We start from the raw sequence: 20669 nt of genomic DNA, 5'->3' as shown, positions 1-20669 counted from the left end.
ACTCTGACGCCCCTGCTCACGGCCGGGCAGAAGGAACGGGAGAGAGAAACACAGGCCCAGATGAGGACACCGACCTTGAGCACACAGTTGCTGTTGACCAGCAGGTTGCCAGGTTTGATGTCGCGGTGCAGGATGCCAGCGGAGTGCAGGTACTTCAGCCCTGGAAGTGAGAAGCAGAGGATCAGAGCGCGTTTAACGGCATGCAACAGACGCTGCGTTAAACAGGACCGGGTTAAAACCTGCACGGTCTGTCTGTCTGTCTGTCTGTCTGTCTGTCTGTCTGTCTGTCTGTCACTCAGTCACTCAGTCACTCAGTCACTCAGTCACTCAGTCACTCAGTCACTCAGTCACTCAGTCACTCAGTCACTCATCACTCAGTCAGTCAGTGAGTCAGTCAGGCAGTGACAGACATTCGCTTTTGTAGGGCTGGCCCCGCTGCTGCGGTCCAGCCAAAAAGGTCTAAATGTAAAGAAATACTGAATCTATAGCTTTAACGGCGTCTCATGTAAAGCCAAGCAAAAAAAATGCTGCTCAATATATTCGGTCTGCAAAATTGTCCAATCAAATTTCAAATAATGAGCACCATTCAGAATTGTGTGTCAAAATACAACCCTCATTTTTAAAGGTTATGTTTCTGGCTGGCATACTCTAATGCCATATGTTGCGAAAGCAACATTCAGATTTAAAATCAACTTGAGTTGTCATAAACAGATTTCTCCCCAAGTGAATAAGTATGGCATTAGGAGATACAGTGAGCACCATAATGTTTGGGACAAAGACATTTTTTCTTGATTTTGCTCTGTGCTCCACAATTTTAGATTTGACAGGTGGCTTCACAGGTGTTTCTGATTAGTCACGTGTGTTCAACTGCTTTCTTAGTGAAGGTATAAGAGAGCTTTCAGTATTTAGTTTCAATTCCAGCCTTTCAATTGCCTTTGGAGTCTGTCATTGGCATTTGTCAACATGAGGACTAGAGTTGTGCCAGTGAAATTCAAGGAAGCCATTGTGAGGCTGAGAAGTAAGAGAAAAACAGTCAGAAAAAAAGTCCAAACCTTAGGCTTACCAAAATCATCTGTCTGGAACATCATTAAGAAGCAAGAGAGCACTGGTTACCTCAGAAATCACAAAGAGCCTGATGGTCCTCATGTTGACAAACGCCAATGACAGACTCCAAAGCGAATCAAAGGCTGGAATCAAAAATAGATACTGAAAGCTCTCTTATACCTGCACCAAGGAAAAAATTGAACACACCTGACTAATGAGAAACACCTGTGAAGCCATTTGTCCCAAATGTCTGTTGTATTGTTTGATTACCAATCTAAAATTGTGGAGTAGAGAGCCAAATCAAGAAAAAATATGCCTTTGTCCTAAACATTCTGGAGCTCACTGTATACAAGGCATATGGGGTTGCAGTGTAGTATAATGAGTAAGGAGCTGGTCTTGTAATCTAAAGGTTTGTAACTCCCATTTTACCCTTGAGCAAGGTACTTTAACCTGCACTGCTTCAGAATATATCCAGCTGTATAAATAGATGCAATGTAAATGCTATGTAAAAAGTTGTGCAAGTCGCACTGGATAAGAGAGTCTGTAATATAATGAAATGTAATATTGTAGTCAGTGAGTCGGGTACAACTCCTGTTCTGAATCTCATGTTTAGTCGCAAAGGATGCATGTTAGAAGAGTGTGCCATTCACAGGTTAGTGTATCCGTAAATGTATGTTAGAATAAATCCTACTAAATATTAGAGGCAGAAAAAGAGTAGTCCCATGAGAGCACCAAATGTGCAGTTTAAGTACCTTTACATTAATTGAATTTTATTTCTTCCATTAAACTAATTCTCTACAATGCACTTTGCAACTATGAAAAGACTTTTCATAGCTTAAAAAGCAATGAAATGAACTGGACCATTTTGAAACGATGAAATGCATTTAAATTTTAATATACACAATAAAATAAAAGATAATTTATTTCAAGAATAGAATGTTGCAGGGGCAACTTGGGACTAATTAACAGGACTGTTAAATGACTGGATTGGCTTCGTTTTCAGTAATTAAGAAACAATGGCTTATTAGACCCAGGCAGCATGCCACTGTTTTAGGAATGTTTGAGCTGAATACAATACATGCTGGCATAAACGCAGCCACCGCAACAGTTGGTTTTCTACGAAGATGTACTGTGTGTAGCACTTGAGGGCAGCGGAGCTGGAAGGAGCGATTTTGACCCGTGGAATGGTTAGCACGGGCAGAGAGATCGGGAACAACCCACGACGGCAGAACAGTGCGCCGTACGGCAACGTTGCATTTTACCATCACGTGAAATTAGCTGGACCACTAAACCAATAAACCAGAGTGTGTGGATGTACCTCTCTGCCATCAAACTGCACTAGTTTCTCACTCAAAACAAGGAGGGGTCTCAAGGGGCCTACAAGCTTCTCCGCAAGGCCTACGCTACGTTAGCGCTAGCGCCAGCCCGACCCACAAGAGGCCTGAAGGCGGTCGGTTACCTCGCAGGATCTGGTAGAGGAACACCTTGACGTGGTCGGAGCTGAGGGGCTGGGGGGACACGATGATCTTGTGGAGGTCGCTCTGCATCAGCTCCGTCACCACGTAGCTGGACGGGGGCGCCGAGTCAAGGAAGAAAGAGGAGGAGCAGCGGCACGCGATGGAGGAGGAGCAGCGGCACGCGATGGAGGAGGAGCAGCAGTACGCGATGGAGGAGGAGCAGCGGCACGCGATGGAGGAGGAGCAGTGGAACGCGATGGAGGAGGGAAAGGCGGCCGCAAGAAGGCGCTCACAGGGGCGCTCATTCATCCATTCACACACACACACACACACACATGCCAACGGTGAAAGGCTGCCATGCAAGGTACCAATCAGCTCGTTGGGAGCAATTAGGGGTTAGGTGCTCTTGCTCAGGGACACTTCGACACGCCCGGGGGGGGGGGGGGATCGAACCGGCAACCCCTCCGACTAGCAGACAACCGCTTTACCTCCTGAGCTATGTCGCCCTGAGCCTCAGAGAGACTCTGGCATGGCGCTCCGCGCCAGCACAGCGATGACTCAAGCAGGAGCCCACAGGGGGACCGCTTGGGTGTGAGGTGCCTCCTTCGCCTTCTCCCCATCTGCACGGCACAAGAAGAAAAAAACCCACTCCGCATTCTACCGGCCCGGGTGGTTTCTTTTTTTAAATTTTGTTTTGTTTTGTTCCTCCTACGTAAATTTTGTTGGCTCGTCCTTTTTTTTTCTTTCCCTCTCTCACGTTCTGGAGGCTATGCTACAGCGCGACCTTGCGCCCGGCGCCCGATCCCACGCCTCAGCCAAAAATCGCTCCGGTAAAAACAGCCGCGTCTCGCACCGTCAGCAAACGCCAGCCGTTACCCGAGAGGGCGCGCGGGGGGGTGGGGGGTGGGGGGGGTTACTGGACCTGAGCTGCGAGCCAAAGGAAGAGATCGGCACTGCCAGATTAGAGCTGATCTCACAGCATTACGTCATCCACCCGTCGCTGTCCAAAACTAAACCCCTAACATCGCCCCGCCCGCCCGCCCCCCTTTCCCGCCCAACACCACTCCCTGACCAGCACATCGGGACTGTCGCGGTGGAAGGCGCGTTCATCCGGGGTTTGGGAAAACGGCAGGCTCTTGTGCAGTCGCTGCTGTTTTGGCAAAGGGATTTTTTGAAGACAAACTGTCCCGACTGCCCAAAAAAAAATTAAAGAGGAGGGACCGAGACGAGCCAGGGTTGAGAGGGACAGACGCACCTCGTGCCCATACGTGAGGTCCTGCTCCCTTTCGGTCATTTCTCAAGCTCCTTCCAGCCTGAACCTCTCTGCGGCAGGCAGCCTCGCCCAGCGGAGGCAGGTGAACCGAAGTGACCGATGGGAAGGTACCAGTGCTCCACTTCTTTTTTTACCAGGGTGTCTAATGCCTTTTTTTGCTGTAATGAGCTGTCCTCATTACGGTAGTAATACAGGGATGGGCTCCCCAGGGCAATGAGAGCCCACACTGCTCTCTTCAATCACAGACCAAGATTAGCACAGACATTTACCATGCAGCCGTCCGACAAAAAACCACTAGGGGTACAGATAGCCGGTGGATGCACACATAATCCTTTAAACAAAAAACCCCGCTATTGTTACCAGACAACACACAAGTGCAGAGACATTTGGAGATAACATACACTAAAAGAAAAAAAAAATCCCTCACAGCTTAGCTTGGTGCCAATTAACCTACTGCAAGGGACCTATGAGATACAGCAAACCCCCTGTCAGTGAGACTTTATTTTTAATTAAACCCTGTGCACCCTCATTTTACACCCCTTCTGACATTATACACTGTTGAGTACAAAATCAGAACTTCTAAAACATGCCTCTAATTAATCCTTCCAATTAATATATGCAAGGCTGTCCACCACCTTTCACATCATTGATGAATGGAGTCACACACGATGTACGATAAACCTCAAGATATTCTACACAAGTTATATATTCAAATGTCAAAACGTAAAATACGAATAGCCCGCCCAAACAGTGACTTGCAATTAGTGTCCCTAAAATAACTGAATAATTTTCAGCTATACATTTGGAATACTGAACTCATTCATATACAACATTTGCTGAGTAATACGCTTCTGCTGTGACACCAATTTGTTTTCAGGCTGCACACGCTGTAATTACATATCATCAACTCCAGTCATATTAGCTCACCTGCCTACTCAGCATCCCCTCAGCTTGATGCCACTGATGAACTACCACGGGAGGAAAAATAAGACCACTGCTCCTGCAAGCTCTCGAGGCAAAGATCCAAACTTGATTAACCAACGTCCAGATAACAACAACAAACAGGAAAATCCCAAGACTGGGAACCAAGTAAAGCACTGGATGACCCCACCTGCGTGTTGAGGAAGACCCTTGTCTGGAAGTGAACTAAATCACCACGTAGCCTCCACAATAAAAAAAAGAAAAATCAGGAGTCAGGAAATGGGATGAGCTGAGAGAGGAAGAAGCAGCAGGTAGATAGGAGATTGTTTCGTGGGGGGGGGGGGGTAAGCTTAACCTGCCTGATTAGGACAGAGGGCATCTCAGCACTGTTTTGGCAGGGGAGCGACCAGGATGAGCCGAGAGGATGGCGAGGGGCCAAAAACAGCGCCCAAACTGCCCACCTGCGCCAGGGGGGTGCGCTGGCAGGACGAAGAGGGCGCAGGCGTGTATGCACCCCGCTGCCTGGTCACCAGCTACCCCCGGTTTTAGACCCCCTCTGCTCTTTGGGTGGGAGCGGCCTGGAGCACACGCTCCACTGCCAGCACCACGTTCTCCGTTAGTCAGAACCGCAAGTTCTCTTAATGCGCGGTGAGCGACTTTCTCAGGAGCAGGTGGGCCAGAACTTTGACAACATTCCCAGGCCTCGCCCACTCCCAAATCTTAAAAGCCCCCGTCAGACGTTCTCCGGAAAACAAAAATGAACACCGCGAAAACGAAGGGGGGGCGTTGCGGTGGTGACTCAGAGTCATCTTATTTGCCGTCTAAATATAGAGACGCAGCAGTGAGCGTCACGTCACGACAGTAAGTCAACAGAACGCCGGCTCTTAATAAGAATGGCGAGTAGGAGGAATGTGAAAGAAGTTGCGGGTGTTTAATCAGAGAGGAGGGGTGAGGACTGTGATCCCCTTGTGGCGGGGGGGTGGGGGGGTGGGGGGGGGGTTGTGTACCTGCCAGCCCTGAGGGAAGGTGGGTGTGCTACTCCACAGCGAGCGTCAGAGAGAGGGTGGAGCGGGCGGTGTTGGGCCTGCACACGGAGGCTCTCTTCCCTGGTGCAGATGGCTGAGCCCGGGCCCTACATGGGGAGGACTGGAGCGGCACCTCCCCAGCCATCTCCCCAGGGACGCAAACCTGCGTCAGATATTCCCTCCTGCACACAGCAGTGTGTGTGTGTGGGGGGCGGGGGCATGTGTGAGAAAACAATTATTCTTGTATTTGTGTGGTTTGTATGTCTATTTGTGCACATACGAGTGATCTTGTGCATGTACACAAGCGTTATGAGTGCGTGTGTGTGTGTGTGTGAGTTCCCAACCAGCCTGAGTAATCACAACAAATCTATGATTTGGGATACCTCAGCGCATAGGAAGGAACACTACTGCACCCCTTGCTTGTGTGGAGGACACAAGGCTTGCTCTAACGGAGAATCAAGACTTCCACAGCAAAAAAAACGAGGACTTGATGGAAGACAATGCCTCTGTTAAATCACAAAACCCATTGATTGGTTCTGAAAAGGTCAGACCCCCCAGCAGATCACTGCTGACACAGCAGTGTGCACTGCATCATGGGGAATGCAGAGCAGCACAGTGACACTGAGCAGCAGAACCGTCCACTTCCTGCCTGGAACCTCTTGCTCACCTCTACGCCCAGCGTTCGGAACAATGTCACTTAATGATTGACCCAAGCGATTCAGAATCTCAAACCGAGAGCAGTCAAATAAGGTAAATTAAGTCAATTTTTAACCAGTTTTCTCGCTCACTGCTCAACTATCACACACATTAATGAACATTCCCTGCTGACCTCTGGCGAGAAAGCTATTGAAAGTAAGACCAAGACCAAGCCCGGCAGAAAAGCTGACGGACAGACAGAAATTCAATTCTGGAATTCCTCATAAGAGAATTTCTTCTATTTTTTTTTACAAAGAAAGATGAAGAACTGAACCAGTACTGGCTTATGTACCCGGTATTAGACAAGGCTATTTGTATTGGAAAATTAAAACACCCTACAGTATTGCAAGGACAATTGCCAAGAGAAATTAGAAAAGGAACACTTGATTTTTACAAAGATCCCATTAAATGATGGCTAACTGTGCCAAGGGTTTAAAAGTTTCCCAGTATACATGAGGAAAATTTGCTGGTTTGTTTTTGCAATTTCAAAGCACTAGGAGAACTCAGGAAAAAAAACATAGCAAACAGAAAACAAGGCTTAATGCAGCACAGTTGCCATAAATCAGCCTTATCTGCTGTCACTGCGCTTAGCTTTTCAAAGCGATGCAGTTACACAGATAATGCTGGTGGAAATGTTTTCCTCCTCAGCTAATGTTCGGTAGCGTTCTGGCGCAAAATGGCAGCCGTGCATCACCCAGGTGGGCGCTACACAATGCTGGCGGGTGAGGTGAGTTCCCACTCATCACTGTAAAGCACTTTGAGAAAGCGTTCGAGAAAGTTCTATATAAATGCAATTATTCATTCATTCATTCCTCCTTTGCAAAAGGAGACTCGCACTAATGCCGAACAAAAAACGTGCCGGGGTTCTGACTGGAGGTAGCAGCACTGCTCTGGAGAGCTCTCCCTGTAGCGCTGAGCGGGACAGTGTGAGCTAGTGGCTGGGGAGTGCCTGCCTGCCTGCGGGCCCTGTCTCTCATGGAGCCCACAGCACTGCCAGCTTCAATTACCTGGGTCAGGCACTGGCTTTCCCCCATTTACACACAGGTCTCCTGTACTGGAAAAAAATGGCATGTCGAGTCAGTTGAATCATGATGTGACTGTTCCAGATAGATTAGCAACGGCAGGGTGTCTAAAGCAATCCCCTCTAAAGCAATGCAGGACAAATAACAATGACAAACGATCCTACAACACAACACAGTTCAAGAGCGATACTTCGATGGTAACTTACGGCAACATGTTTTGTCAATACGGCTCAGTTATATGATTTTTTTAAAATATTTTTTTTGTTGACAAAATGCAACAAAAATAGTTTGGTTAGCCAAGTTAAATAGCTTCCTATATCTGAACCTTGATATGTGGCATTAGCCAGCTTACTACAACGGCTAAAACAGCCACTTGAAACGGGAAGAGCCAGACATGTTTACCAGGGAGAGGTATTACACAACCCAGGAGCAATATGAGAGGAAATGATCATTGTAACGATGTTCTCACAAGACACAAAACCACATCAAACAAATACAGTGACACCGCATACTCCATTCCTAGAATAAATGTTCTAATTTCCCTCACTCAATCGCATAACAGATAGATCATATCGTCTAGATATAGAAGATCATATCATATGTTCTATGTGCAAAGTCTCATATGTGTACAAGAATCGTTGAGAGAACAGATTCAGCAAAGCGTTACAGAAATTGTGCCGGAAACAGAAGGTCTTAAGAATGTCCTAACCTTTCGTACGCATCCTATAACGTTGCTGCTTTTGTTTACTGGAGAGTCATGGTGGAGGATTTCCATAAATCTCACTAGGTCCTCACCCGGCAAATCGGAGGAACACCTTAATCGGAAAATTGACTGCTGCTCCTGTTTACACGTGACACGGACACGGAAAATTTCCTCCGGGAACATTTACGGGTTAAGATGCACGTCTGACAGGGGCTTTTGTCTCCTGTGGCCGAAGAAGGGGGTTGGGGGGGGGGGGGGTTTATGGGATACTGACTCCGGCTCAGGTAATGCAGAGGGAAAGGAACATTATTCCTTGAACTGTAGTCCCCCAATCTAAAATCAATGAGGCAAGACATAATTGCGTAATCTCTGGTACACATTTATTGAGTTCAGTGTGCTCCAGGGCTGGAGGTATTCCTGACCAGCCATGGTAACTATGCAGCAGCAGCAGCAGCAGCTATAGATCACAGCAGAGGCCTGCGTGCAATCTGCAGTAGTAGCATTTATCCAGGAGCTACGGCCCCGCCTGACCCTGACACCATACGCCTACGGCACACTTAGCCACCAGGACACATGCAACCCCACCTGACCCTGACACCATACGCCTTGCACCAGCCCAGACACCGCAGACCCGCCTGACCTGACACCATACGCCTACGGCACACTTAGCCACCAGGACACATGCAACCCCACCTGACCCTGACACCATACGCCTACGGCACACTTAGCCACCAGGACACACGCAGGACCCCGCCTGACCCTGACACCATACGCCTACGGCACACTTAGCCACCAGGACACACGCAGGACCCCGCCTGACCCTGACACCATACGCCTATGGCACACTTAGCCACCAGGACACACGCAGGACCCCGCCTGACCCTGACACCATACGCCTATGGCACACTTAGCCACCGGGACACACGCAGGACCCCGCCTGACCCTGACACCATACGCCTACGGCACTTACCCACCGGCACATGCACCCACCTGACCCTGACACCATACGCCTACGGCACACTTAGCCACCGGGACACATGCAACCCCACCTGACTCTGACACCATACGCCTACGGCACACTTAGCCGCCAGGACACACGCAACCCCGCCTGACCCTGACACCATACGCCTACGGCACACTTAGCCACCAGGACACACGCAGGACCCCGCCTGACGGAGACAGCCAGACGAGCCTTCGGCAATGGCAACGCACCCCCCCCGAAAGTAACGGACCTCTCCCTTGGCTACGCCCACGCCGTATGCGATTACGGCTAGCCCAAGCGCCTTGCGCGTGCCTGGCTGCCGGGGGCGGCGCTGTTTAGGATACATTTCCTCAAAGTAGTCGATGTGCGGCGGCTGCAGGATGTCGATGGCAGAGAGGACCTGCGGAGAGGAAAACAATGTCAGGCATGCGAGAGGTGGGGGGGTGTCACATGACCTGGAAGCCCTCTTACATGGGGGATGCTTCACCAGATGAGAATGAACCTCCATTTGATAGCATGGAGGAATGTAAAGCATTAAACAATGATAAAAAACATCCACACAAAATAATAAGAATATTTCACTGTTTGTTTCTGAGGTATCGGTCCAATGCTGAAACCCACGCACTTGCTATCAGCTCCAACTCGAGTCAGAATGTTAAAGACAGCCTTATGGTCCACAGCAACGCAACCGATTGGACAGCAGCACTCCGTACCACTCTGTAAGCTTCCATTCCAAAGAGATATCAAGTAATAGCCAAATATTAAAGCCCAAGCAGAAAGTAGAACGGCCAGGGGCTGGAATGGATTTAAACCTCACAGCGAAGGACTGTGTGCAAGAGTTAGGAGAGGCTCATCACAATGGTGAGGCAAGGAAAATACCTGACATGACATCACCAAGAGAGTAATAATGTCAGGCAGTGCCCTTAAGAGCATACCACATAGAATAGCCCCACGAGGTCAGAATAATTATGTTCACAGTCTTTAGAACAAAGATGCCGAAAAGCAAGGTTTTTAATGATAATAAAACCCCAGCGTGTCGAGCAGCGTATGAATGTGCTCACTCGGTGTCTGAGCTGGGTGAGCTGGGTGGGGCCTCCCGCCCACAGTAGGCCCCACAGGCCTCGAGCTGTTCTCACGTCGGTGAGAAAAGGGGCTGAGTCACTGGGACCCGGGTAGGACGGGGGGTTACTCACGTTGTCGTGCTTACAGAAACAAAGCATCTTCAGCTCACGGAAGACCCTCTTGCAGGAGACGAGATTCTGGAAGACGTTGGGCATCTTTTTTAGGGCAACCCGCTTTCCGTCTCTTGGGTCCGTAACTGACCTGGGGGGGGGGGGGGTAGGGGTTGGGTGACAAGCCAAATCACACAAAGACTTTAATGTTTAGCTCCTCAGTCATTATTTAACATTACCGAAATGCAAGCGAACTTCCCTGAAATGACACAGCTCAGGAAACGGCAGCTACTACTAAGAAATCTGGAGCTCACTCTCTGGTCGGAGTGACAGGAAGTTCAATAAAACACAGGATGTGGTGTGGCAGTGTGCCACTGGTGTGCCAGTAACTGCTGCAGGTTAAATTCTCAGGTGGGTGCTCAAGCAGTAACTATACCGCAGAAAAATAAATAAAATAAAAAAATTGATGAAAGACGAAACAGCCTACAAGCTCTGTCAGTTGCCCTAGGCAGGGATGTATAATAGCAATAGTAACATTAGTAATAACCGTAATGGTAAAAGAAGTAGAATAATAATATGAATATGAATAAGAATAAGAACAAGAACAAGAAGAACAACCGTCTAGCTGTCAGTTTAGCCTGTCCGTGGTCAACCCAAAAACATCACTAAGGAGGGACATACGAGAAGTTATACAGATTTGTTTTACACACAGCATAGGCTACATGTATTGGTAAATGAAACCTGAGCAAACTTCAATAAATTCTCTTAAAAATGGGTTTTCTTGTGCTTTTGCTGTTAAATGGAAAGATAGGCTAAGGTTTGATTTGATGTTGATCTCTGGTTTGTTCATTGGCATTTTTGTTGCTGTTCTTAAGTGCACATTAGCAGGGAAACAACCTGATTAGCCATATTTTAAATGGAGACAGGAGTATGTGTGGGGCACAGTTTTCAGTCTTACCAGTTCTACTGCCATTTAAAAATGAAATGTTTTCAACGCTGACATTTAGTTACAATGTTTGGGTCAATTACATCAAATTGCACAGTCAGTATGAACTTAAATGTCTTCAGTAAACTATTTGCTTTTTAAAATTTATCTGCAAAAAAAAAAAAAAAAAAAAAGAAGTCTGTGTTAACTGTGACCTAGGCTACATGTTTTCAGGCTACAATCTTTTTGTCCATTTTGTCAACCAATAACTGACCTGTTGTAGTTCAATCGAGCCACCGCAGTACAAAGCACTGGGCCCTGAGAAGGATGACCCATTTATTTAAGCCAGTGAGCCTGCATTGATCTGCAGTTTAACGATTAACCAGGGGACCGCTTGGCCGGGGCCACACCAGGGCAAGCGCCCAGCATGAGTCACGGCCCGGATTAAATACCGTCGCACTAGGGAGAGGGTAACGTTTCTCCGTAAAGCGCCTCTCTGTAAAAAAACGCGCCACAGTAAATAAAACTGATTTGATTCGAGAGAGAAAAGGAAAGTGAGAGAAAGCAGAAAGGATAATGGAGACACGGAGAGTGAGAGTGTGGAAGAGGAAGAGAGGCTCGCTGCAGCCAGGTATCCTTTTGGGCCGCAGCTCAAAAGCGCCTCACGGACGTGAGTGACGCCTCTCCTCGGCCTGTCTGTTTCCACGCCAGCGTGAAGAGGGAACCTGACACGGGGGACATCATCCACCCTCCGACAGCAGAGAACGCCGCGGATCCAGCAGGGACGGCTCGTTCCAGAGAACACAGCAAACAGGCACACAGGTCCGCGAAAAAACCTGTTTCAGCAGCGAGGGAGAGAGACTCACCTCCACACATCCACCCATACACACACTGCCACTAATGGGCGTCTTCGGAACAAACGTGAAGGAGGACTGCAGCTGGTACCTTTCTTGCTCACTGAGAAATACGTGAGCAAGATACACCGACCAATGCCCGTTTCACAAAAAAAAAACAAAAACACGTCAGCAAACCGCTTTCGATTAATTCAAACAAACCCGAATACGCGCAGCTCGAGTGGGCTCAGGTTTCAGGAACTTCAAATGAGGGCATTCAGCGCCGCACTCGACATAAAAACTTCTTTTGCCGTATTTGTGTGAAGAGCTTATTTGATGTGCAGCTAAAGTGGCTTTCATTTAGCGCACTCAATTCACATCAGCAGACAATTTAAAAATAATTTTTTCTAAAGACGTAGGTAAGTAGTGAAAGAGTTTTGAGTTGTGTGGCAGAGAAGTGCACTCGAGCTATACATCAATTCATTCAATTCAGTTACTTATGTCATGACTTGCACGGCAAGTACAACCGAAAAAAAGTGAGCTTGTGATCTCCCAAGTACAGTGCAAATAAGAAGGTATAAAGGGAATTTTTTGGGATGAGGTTGTGATTTCACAGGTCTCTGAGGTCTCTCCCCGGAGTCCCACATAGCAGCTGCTGTGTCCCGACCGGCAGCCTGGGTCCTCGTCCCGCGCTCTCCCAATCTGAGTGGTCGGGCCACAGTGGTCATGCATGCGACCCGTGGGACAGCGCGCTCAGATGAATTCATCTGGACCGCGGCTCAACCACATCTCCCCAAATCTTCCGTGATTTGGATGGAAGTGGTAAAAATTAAGCAAATGATTGCCACATGCAATTGTTTCATAAAATACAATAGAAATTCCACCCAGTCACTCGCCCATTTCCTGGAGGACCCGGTACCTCATACCTTCCCAGAACTACCCTCTGCTGCAGGGTTAGTCACCAACACGGCCTGAGGCCCATGCAGGCTCTGCTAATGAACCTTTAAAACCGCAGAAAACTTCAGAACACCAAACAGCAGCGAGAGAAAGAGACTCACCTCCACACATCCACCCATACACACACTGCCACTAATGGGCATCTTCAAGACAAACATGAAGGAGGACTACAGCTGGTCCCTTCTTGCTCTCTGAGAATATGTGAGCAAGATACACCGCCAATGCCTGTTCCACAAAATACATCAACCCTTCATAATTCAAACAAACCGATACGAGCTATATAAAACAGAAATCCTCTGTATCGATGCAGCCAGCACAAAAGATAGCTGAATGACACAAGGGCAGAGTGCTTCTCCTCCACGACTTTGGTCACAGACCGGCCCGCCACAGCACGGGGGAATTCCTGCCCACGACAATCCGCTACGAACCGCTACAACAGCAGCTCGATTCTCCCCGCAAAGTTCAATCAGACTCCTCTCCTCCACACGCAAAAAAAAGCCATCAAATAACTCTACAGGAAGTGCACTGAGAAAGGGGGGGGGGGAATTCTAAACAATCGAAGACAACCGAAGCAAAACAAGAAACAAAATTGCAACCACTGGTGGATATGAAAGCTCCAAGTTCACGGAAGAGGCAGAAGACTGAGAGGAAGGGGTGTCTGATGTATGTGGGGCAGGTAGCACTGTCTTATTTGTGTGATTTAATTAGCCTCCGACTACTACTATTTCTGAAATTTTTTTACAGGACTACGGTGTCACACATTCCCCCCACGTTCACTGTGGGACGGAGGAGGCCATCGGACGTACAGCTGTCCAGTAGAGGGACTGGACTATGTACACACACAGCTATTCCTTCGCCCAATCATGAGACAGCTAAACCACAAAAAAAATCTAAACTACTAACAGGCAGTTACAGTATTAAATACACGCATACAGTAGAAAGTACGGCATGCTTCGCATCATACAGGGATTTTCAAACGTTTTCAGAACAGCCAGACGGCTGACTGAGGTGTCTGTCACCTGCGTGGCAGAGATAGGGAGCTCACCGTCACGCGAGGGTTGGACTGGCAATAAGAGAGAGATTAAAGAGGCTGTATAATATGTCCGCCAGCTGCGCTCAATCATTTCAAGGCCCTCTGCCCATTTAGGTCAACGACCTACATATCCTCAAACATTCCACGTGCGACTGCATATAACTAATGGTCTGAAGGCATGGAGGACAGTGGAATAGCACAAACGGGGAATTTTAAAAACCCCAAAACTCCAGCAACATTTGTTAAGCATGGCAGCAAGTAAAGTAAGATGCCTATACATACGGCTGTGGCCCGGATTAATATCTCAAGAGTGAGGTTTCTCGTCACGGTCAAATATCCCAGAGCAGTCAATTATAGTAAGAAACGAAGGGAAGAAATCTGCTGTTAGGGGATAACACAACACAGCCTGGGATTACATCAAATACACAAGGCTCAGCATATGTTTGCACAAAGATAGAAAGAAAGTGCGCTTGTCGCCATCCTCAGATGGAGTACTATGTCAAATAAAAGTGGTTAAGTTAAGTGTTAGAGTACCCTGGGAAAAAAGGGAAGCCAGTGCCATTGGTCTGCTACCCATGTGGCGGCAGTGTAGCACAGTGGGTAAGGAACTCGGCTTGTAACCGGAAGATCATAGGTTCGATTCCTGGGTAGGACACTGCCGTTGCGCCCTTGAGCAAGGTACTTAACCTGAATTGCTTCAGTATATATCCAGCTGTATAAATGGATACAATGTAAAATACTATGCAGAAAGTTGCGTAAGTCGCTCTGGATAAGAGCGTCTGCTAAATGCCTGTAATGTAATGTAATGTAATGCTAGCTGGGTTGAGTTGCTGAGGCTTCTAAGGGGCTGTTAAGCTGCACCAGAGGCCCAGTGTTTGACAGAGCTAAGGCTCCACATGGCGTCCTTCTGTGAACTCCTGTAATTCTGCTGATGGGAGGGAAGAAATCGTAGCCAGTCATCACTGACGCAAGTCAAGTTTTAAATTTAGCTACTTTCATCTATTGAGAAATACCCTGTTTTCTAAAAGTGCTTTGCTGCATACAACATTTTTTAACACTAAATACGAGTGCATGCTCAGCACTCTGGCATGCTCCTTATAGAAATATATGGCTTCTATATTTCTAAATTTTTTTTGTTCCGCTCTCAGTGTCAGTTTGCACTGCGCAGCCGATAAGCGTGGAGGGCGTGTGCAGAGGTTCGAGATGCTGCGTCTCGTGTGTCGTAAACATCCCCACCAAAAAACCTCTGCAGTCATTACAACACCGTATCCTTCTTCACCGTTTCAGATTCAGGGCTATGAGGAAAATAAACCCAAAAATGCAACAACAAGAAAAAACCAGCTACCCAGCAAACTCTGACATCATTACTACAGCAACATATGGGTACAGAATATTACTTGCTAAAGCAAATACCATTTTTCTATTCCCCCTACGTTGTCGGTGTGCAGAGAAGTGCATTAGGTGTCTTCTGAGAGCATTTTCATAAACAGTAGTGGCAGCAGAACAGAAAAGCCCATTTTCTTATGTCAACTGCAGGCTGCTTGTTTGCCTTGGATTTTCAATAGAGAGATATGAGATTGTGGGCTGTCCTGAGAGGCTGCCTCCTGTCTTCCTGCAGCACTCCGCGGTGCTACAGTGACACTGGTGCCAGACTGAAAACCAAGGCACTGAATCTGCTGCCACTTAGGAGGCACTCTTGTGAATTTGTACATAAATAGCAAAACATACATAAAGAATCACGGCAAAACATGGGACAGAACGTATTCGCTTTGTTAAATGTTTTTTTCTTGTAGGCTTTGAGTTAATATGTGAAAGTGACAGCAAAAAGCAACAACAAATGTATTCATATAGGCTAGGCACATTTCTAAAGTGGCAGAAGACCTATTGGAAGCAGTAAGCCGACTCAATTCTCAATGCAATAAAATTTCAATTAGTCAATCATAGCTTGATTCTCCCAGCCAGCAATGCGCTATAGCCCTTAACACAGATAAAATAAGATGAGATAAGATAAGATATACTTTTATTGAACCCCGTGGGGTAATTTGTCCTCTGCATTTGACCCATCCTAGTTACTTAGGAGCAGTGGGCAGCCACAGTACTGCGCCCGGGGAGCAACTCCAGCTCCGAGGCCAGTGCCTTGGTCAAGGGCACCTGCAGGAGCGCACCTAACATGCATGTCTTTGAGTGTGGGAGGAAACCGGAGTGCCCGGAGTAAACCCGGGACTTTCACGGGAGCTTTAGCAGCAGCTTACGGATCAAAATCAATCCTCTGCCGGTGCTGGTAGGCCTACACCACATGCTAACCGCCGTGCAATCTGTGGTACATGGCCACAGATTCTCATTTTTCTGAGGGAAAGGTAAGGCAAGCAGGAGAAAGGCCGCGCGCGATCACTTTCCAGTGGCCGATCTTATTGGACGTGTCACTTCCAGAGACCGGTCCCTCCGGGGAGGGTAACGCGCGCAGCTGCCAGGCTGCCAAGCGCTAGGAGGCGAGGGGACGTTTGGGAAGGCACAGTGGAGGACGGAGACAGGCCCGTGCCTGTCTCTTCCCATCGATAATTGAATACTCCCATACGGCCGAGGGCCCAGGATGTTTATTATTAATGAGGGGAGAGGGCTGCAGTGCTGCATGGAATGGAGATACTCTGGTGACTGCAGTGGCTGGAGAGGTTAATGTTTAGCCCTGGCAGACAAACAACAGGGCGATTTAGAGAAACGGATGAGCAATCCTGAGCAAAACTGTGATTTTTACCCACTGAATCACCCAGCACCACTTCTTACTTATGCATCAGCCTGCTGTCTGTTGTTTTATGTTAAAGTGGCACTCGACAGGGAAGCCATATCAGGGGCTATTTTTCCCTGTCAGTCCATTGCTAGTTTAAAAAAAAAATCATTTTCATTAAACAATTTCTCGTAAGGATGGGCAAAACTCGAAAAATCGCTGAACACGGAAGAGAAGCACGATGGGCAGTACAGAGCGGACCATGTCAAACGCGTTGAGAGCGTACGGCAGTAAGGTGCTGGGCGCAGTAGTGCAGCTGCTACACTGCTCGTCACTCACAGTCACTGTCGAGCGTTGGTATCTTACGCCATTTCGCGTGGTTCTGTGGGAGTCTCTCAGCTCAGGGTCGCAAAGTTTGCATTTGACTTCATTTTGTGAAATCCGTTCAAAGTGAGGCACGTTTCTCTTCCATTCTTTACGAAGCATTTAGAGGATTGTCAGTTTGATTTTTGCCACATGGGCAAGCAGATCCCGCGTTATCACTAGAAAGCGGATCAAGGAACTATTTCCCATGTCCGCATCACAACTTCATTCAGTTGTCAAAAACCGACACCAGATACTTCTCAACATGAGCCTACGACAATCACATTACATTACATTACATTACAGGCATTTAGCAGACGCTCTTATCCAGAGCGACTTACACAACTTTTACATAGCATTTTACATTGTATCCATTTATACAGCTGGGTATATATACTGAAGCAATGCAGGTTAAGTACCTTGCTCAAGGGTACAACGGCAGTGTCCTTACCCGGGAATCGAACCTGCGACCTTTCGGTTACAAGCTCAGCTCCTTACCCACTGTGCCACACTCCGCCTATCACAGTGAATCAGTTTAACATGGTCCGCTCTGTACTGAATCACAGTGAAAATAGGGCACTTTTAACAGGAAATGGTAATAAATTATTTTAGCATTAATAACGCATAAAATGTGTGTAAACTGCTTAGAGATTGTCCCAAACATTTCCTAAACACTCACCATTCGGTGACGTTCAGTGAGTAAACATCTCAGGCCACAGCCTGAAGGGTTGCAGGATTCGGAGGAGGGCAACAGCTGCCCTTTTGAGCAAAGCGCAAGGCACTGCTTCAGTGATCACCCCACGGTACAGAAAGACAGCACACAAAATGTAGGTGCAGTAATGCACAGTCACTCTGGATAAAGGCGCCTGCCAGGAAAAGTGATGATGTCACGCGGAGTTGGAGGGGGAAAGAAACGGAACCTTGAAAGTGCCGCTCAGAAGCAGCTCGTGCGGCAGCAGGAGCAACGGTGCAGAGAACATGGCGCGCGCGGCGGACGCATGCTGTGCAATGCTGAAATGTAGAGGAGAGCGCTACGTGCGCAACTGTGCTGGCTGTCACATCTGATCAGGCTTACACAGGGGCATGCCTCGGGAGGGGGATTCTCACGCTTCCCAAACGAAAAACAGAGAGACAATTGGAAACCTGTTGTGTTCTGTGAACTTTTCGAAAATATACTGACAGTGAAGGTGAACCAAAAAAAAAAATCTGGACTGCTATTTTTTTTTCAGCCACTGTAAAAAAAAAAAAAAAAAAAAAAAAAAACCCTCCATTCCCCAAAATCAAATATTTTTTCTCATCTCTCTTCAAAGATGTAGCGCGATGTTAAAAATACAGTCGGTGGTGAGACATTTCCCTAGAGACGGTATGCCTCCATTTCGCTCGGCTATGTTTGTGTGTGTGTGTTTGAGTGAGTGAAGATGCCCCTGCGCTCCCTGCAAGGCTCCTGACGTCCACTGTGCTATGCCAGAGAGAGACACAAATGCCCTTCAAGGAGTGAGCGGCTCCACTGGCTGGGACTGGGTTAGCGCAACTGTGGAAGCCTCCTGTGTTAGCGCTCCCACCTTCAGACTACATTTCCCTCTCTTCCCTCAGTCTGCCCTATGCCAAGCCCTGAGCTACTGCACCTGTACAAAACCAGAGCATGAGATGTTCAAATAGAGCCAAAAGAGTTTAAATAAAACGATAAAAGTGGCACTTCCGACAATAGTTCGTAATTCTTTAAAAAGTCATAAGGTGGTGCAAAGCTGGAACCAGACCCAACCATTTTCCTGTTAATAACAGATTGAGCCCCTCGTTGGCCATTAAGACAGCCTGGATAACAGCTCTCGCCCCAGGACATTAGCTTCCACCCAGCTTCTGGTCCAGGCCAAGGTTCTCTACAGTCTAGATTACACAGCCTTGATTTGAAGCCTCATAATGGCTTCCTTAAATTTCATTGGTACAACTCTGGTCCTCATTTTGGCTAATGGCAATAGCAGACTCCAAAGGCAACCAAAAGCCTACAATCAAGACTAGACACTAAAAGGTCTCTTATGCCTGCACTAAGGAAGCAACTGAACACACCTGACTCACCAGAAACACCAGTGAAGCCATTTGTTCCAAACATTTGGTGCCCTGAAATGGGGAGACTATATATAAAAAGAGCTGTAATTTATTCAGGGTGAAACCAAAATCTATAACAATACCCTTTCATAAAAGCTGAAAATCTGCATTTTTAATGTGAATTGTTTGCTTGCAAATCTGAAATTGTGGAGTACACAGCCAAATGAAGAAGAAAAAAATGTCCAAAACATTATGGAGATCACTGTATATTTGATATTGAATTTTTCCCTCATGTGGATATCTACTGTCAACAAAATATTCTACCAATAGTGAATTATATCAGTGGGAAAGTAAAAAAACTCAGTATTGCGCATGTAACAACAAAAAAAACCCCCCATCAGCTGACCACCTTGGTGGTGCTGCCTGTGACATGACATGTGTCACTAGGAACAAACTGTTCCTCCCATCCCCCACAAGACCCCGACATAATCCTTCTCAAGACTGATTAAGGAGAGGGGAGGAAAGGGGGGCAGCCACGCATTAGCCAAACACTGGTAATTACCGGGAAACGTTTTCGCAACGCTGTTCGGGGGAGTCCAGGAAGTGCAACAGTAATAGCAGCAGCAACAACAACAACATACCAACGTCAGCTGCACCATGAAAGCCAAGGGGGGGCCGATGCAGTTGTGAGGAGCGTGCTCCTCCGACAGCGTTGGCTTGACAGCGACAGGAAGAACGTTTTGGGAGGGAAGGCCGATACAGACCATTCACTGCTCCTATCTCCAAGTGGCCAGCAAAGAGCAGCGGTTGGCTGCTGCTCGCCCTCCAGCCATGTGCTGCGCTCTCTGGGGGGGGTGGGGGGTGCGGGGTTGGGGGCGGGGGGGTTGATGGCCATCCGCTGGAGAGAGAGCCGTCTGGGAGCCACGCTATCTGTGAGCTCCAGGCAGGACATGACACAGCTGGAGCGGCCAGAGAAGAGAGCCCTGACAGCTGTGCCACAGACAGCTGTGCCGGCCTGGCGGGGCCTTATACCCTGCCTCCCTACTCCTCGCTCACAATGGCTACATCTCGCGTCATTCTTTTTGCCCCGCCCTCCCCATAGCTACCCGTCCAAGCTATGTACATTAGATTAGATAAAATATAAAGAAACTGCAGACAGGTCAGAACCATGACATTGACAATATTGACGGTGACAAGAAATATTCAGTTTAGTGTAGCTATAAAGCTTAATTTAAGAAAATAAACAGTAATGTAATCAAACAAGCAGGAATAAGGATCTCATAAGAACATGTATTCATGTTTCTACATTAATGTTCTGAACATTAAAATTCACTGACCTGCTGTTTCTGCCCTTTTTTGCAAACTGTTTAGTTTTGTTTCTTTACATTAAAAAAACTGGTCCATTTTCTACATGGTATTCTAAGGAATAGTGCCAAGACATGCTACTTAATTTCTGAAAGTATTTCATGTTTCCAATCAGTGAAAAGTGTGAGGCGTT

General features: G+C 47.5%; 1 protein-coding gene and 2 long non-coding RNA genes across 3 annotated transcripts in view; all 3 read right to left on the bottom strand.

The window, feature by feature from the left end:
- The window catches only part of LOC135262786 (uncharacterized), a 656092-nt gene that overhangs the window by 532713 nt on the left and 102710 nt on the right, over positions 1–20669 (bottom strand). The gene's annotated exons all lie outside the window — the stretch shown is intronic.
- The window catches only part of LOC135262776 (serine/threonine-protein kinase NLK), a 51857-nt gene that overhangs the window by 18765 nt on the left and 12423 nt on the right, over positions 1–20669 (bottom strand). Inside the window, exons 2-5 of the mRNA XM_064349986.1 lie at positions 10317–10446; positions 9468–9523; positions 2504–2610; positions 75–160 (exon numbers count right to left, since the gene is read on the bottom strand). Coding sequence (XP_064206056.1) covers positions 75–160; positions 2504–2610; positions 9468–9523; positions 10317–10446 — 379 coding nt within the window. The remainder of the gene's footprint in view (positions 1–74; positions 161–2503; positions 2611–9467; positions 9524–10316; positions 10447–20669) is intronic.
- LOC135262777 (uncharacterized) lies at positions 8497–9098 on the bottom strand. Its single transcript, XR_010332319.1, has 2 exons — positions 8782–9098; positions 8497–8732 (listed from the first exon to the last, which is right to left on the bottom strand). It is a non-coding gene; the product is annotated as an uncharacterized LOC135262777 (long non-coding RNA).

Source organism: Anguilla rostrata, chromosome 9 (genome assembly GCF_018555375.3).
Source record: "Anguilla rostrata isolate EN2019 chromosome 9, ASM1855537v3, whole genome shotgun sequence".
In the NCBI taxonomy this organism is placed as follows: domain Eukaryota; kingdom Metazoa; phylum Chordata; class Actinopteri; order Anguilliformes; family Anguillidae; genus Anguilla; species Anguilla rostrata.
This window is presented reverse-complemented; position numbering and strand designations above follow the sequence as displayed.